Source organism: Lipotes vexillifer, unplaced genomic scaffold, assembly GCF_000442215.2.
Source record: "Lipotes vexillifer unplaced genomic scaffold, Lipotes_vexillifer_v1.1 scaffold184, whole genome shotgun sequence".
Lineage (NCBI taxonomy): Eukaryota > Metazoa > Chordata > Mammalia > Artiodactyla > Lipotidae > Lipotes > Lipotes vexillifer.
The window spans coordinates 498,038-499,464 of NW_006783561.1; the positions used below are offsets into that span (position 1 = coordinate 498,038).

At 44.8% G+C, this 1,427-nt stretch overlaps 1 protein-coding gene across 5 annotated transcripts in view; it reads right to left on the reverse strand.

Annotated features, from left to right (window-relative positions):
• The window catches only part of BLNK (B cell linker), an 80,167-nt gene extending 79,851 nt beyond the window's left edge, over window positions 1–316 (reverse strand). For 3 of the 5 annotated variants that reach the window (XM_007456185.1, XM_007456184.1, XM_007456183.1), the window contains exon 1: window positions 61–225. In XM_007456185.1, the coding sequence (XP_007456247.1) occupies window positions 61–107 (47 nt within the window). In that variant the 5' untranslated portion in view covers window positions 108–225. Of the gene's footprint in view, window positions 1–60 lie in introns of all 5 variants that reach the window. The other 2 variants (XM_007456181.1, XM_007456182.1) reach the window with 2 other exon arrangements.
• Window positions 317–1,427: the final 1,111 nt, after the last annotated feature.

Here is a 1,427-nt window from a genome sequence, read left to right on the forward strand (position 1 = left end):
CATGAAAAAAAAAAAAAAAAAAAAAAGAGAAGGAAAAGTATTGGATGGCGAAAATCTTACCTCAACTTCTGACTGGCGGGGACAGTTATTTTATTAAGCTTATCCATTCTTTTTGGTAACTATACGAACCACAGATCACTGTCCAGTGGTCACGTCAGCAGTCCCTGGCTGTCCTGGGGAGTAGCATGGTAAGCCTTTGATCTCGAGAGTCCTAGTCACTTGAGTCTGATTTCTGAGAGTGCAGGCTGCTGGCAGACACCCCTGCACGAGGGAGAAGTAAAACTTGCTTGAGCACGTAGTCAAGTTTCATGTTTCTACATAGTCATGTGATCTGGGTAGCCAGCCAGCTTGGCTGATCACTCCACGCTGTGTAAACTTTAATAGTGAAACCTATTGGACATGCAAATTGCTTTCCAGCTCCTTTCTTCTGTAACCAGATTTATAACCAGGTCAGGGCAAGCTTCTGGCTGGTCACTACTTCCTGTTGTCCTGAACACATATAGTCCTTGTTTTCAGCAGGTGTCATGCTGTCCCCTTCCTGAGCTCAAGGAAAAGCAGAATAATCAATTCCATCTGAAAGTCTCTTTGGGACTTTCTGCTCATTTGCATAAAGTCATGGATAAACTTTTCCACTTAAGGGATCGTTATACGAAAATGGCATTTTTGTATAGTCTCTCCTCACTCCTCTCCCCCAAATGTTCTTAAATAAATATCAAGATGACAGTGACACAGTGGTAACAGTTTACTTTGAGAGTTAGAATTCAGTTTTCCTGAAGATCTGTGTAAAATGGGAAGACAATTCTCTAGGCAAGGTCATTAGGGATAGAGACAGACAGGAGATCTGGAAAAGGGGGGAGGATCTCCATTGTACAGCATGGCCTCTTTATGAGGTTGATGGTGTCAGGAGTTGTGCTGATAGCCAGATGCTTTCAAACAAAACCAAGATGTACTCAAAGGTCAGCTAGGAACAAATTTAACAACCTCCCAACAATGCAGTTCTGACATCAGGCCATTCAGAAGTCCCCTTAAAAGCAGGGTGCCACTCTCCTCACTGCCTTTGTCCCCTCCTGGCCTCATCCACTGCTCACCTTCATCCCCTCACCAGACCTAGTGATGGGCCAGTGAGGAGGGGAAGAGGAGGGGGAGGAAGGTGAGAGGCAGAGATGGATGTAGTAGATGGATGCCTTTCCTCCTGTACCTCTCCTTTGTACAAACAGAGGTTCTGTATTTCTCCAGGTAAATCTTGATTATTCACATTCATGTACCGTCTCTGAATTTCTAGTTTAACCAGGTGGTCAGGAGCAGAATCCACAGGGCTATTGAAGGGTGGGGCCCTTCTGCTCGGCCAAACCCCTGAATTGGTCAGGCCAGCAAGAAAGATCATCTTTCATGAGAAAGATGTAAATGCTTGGCTCTTCCAATTGTTT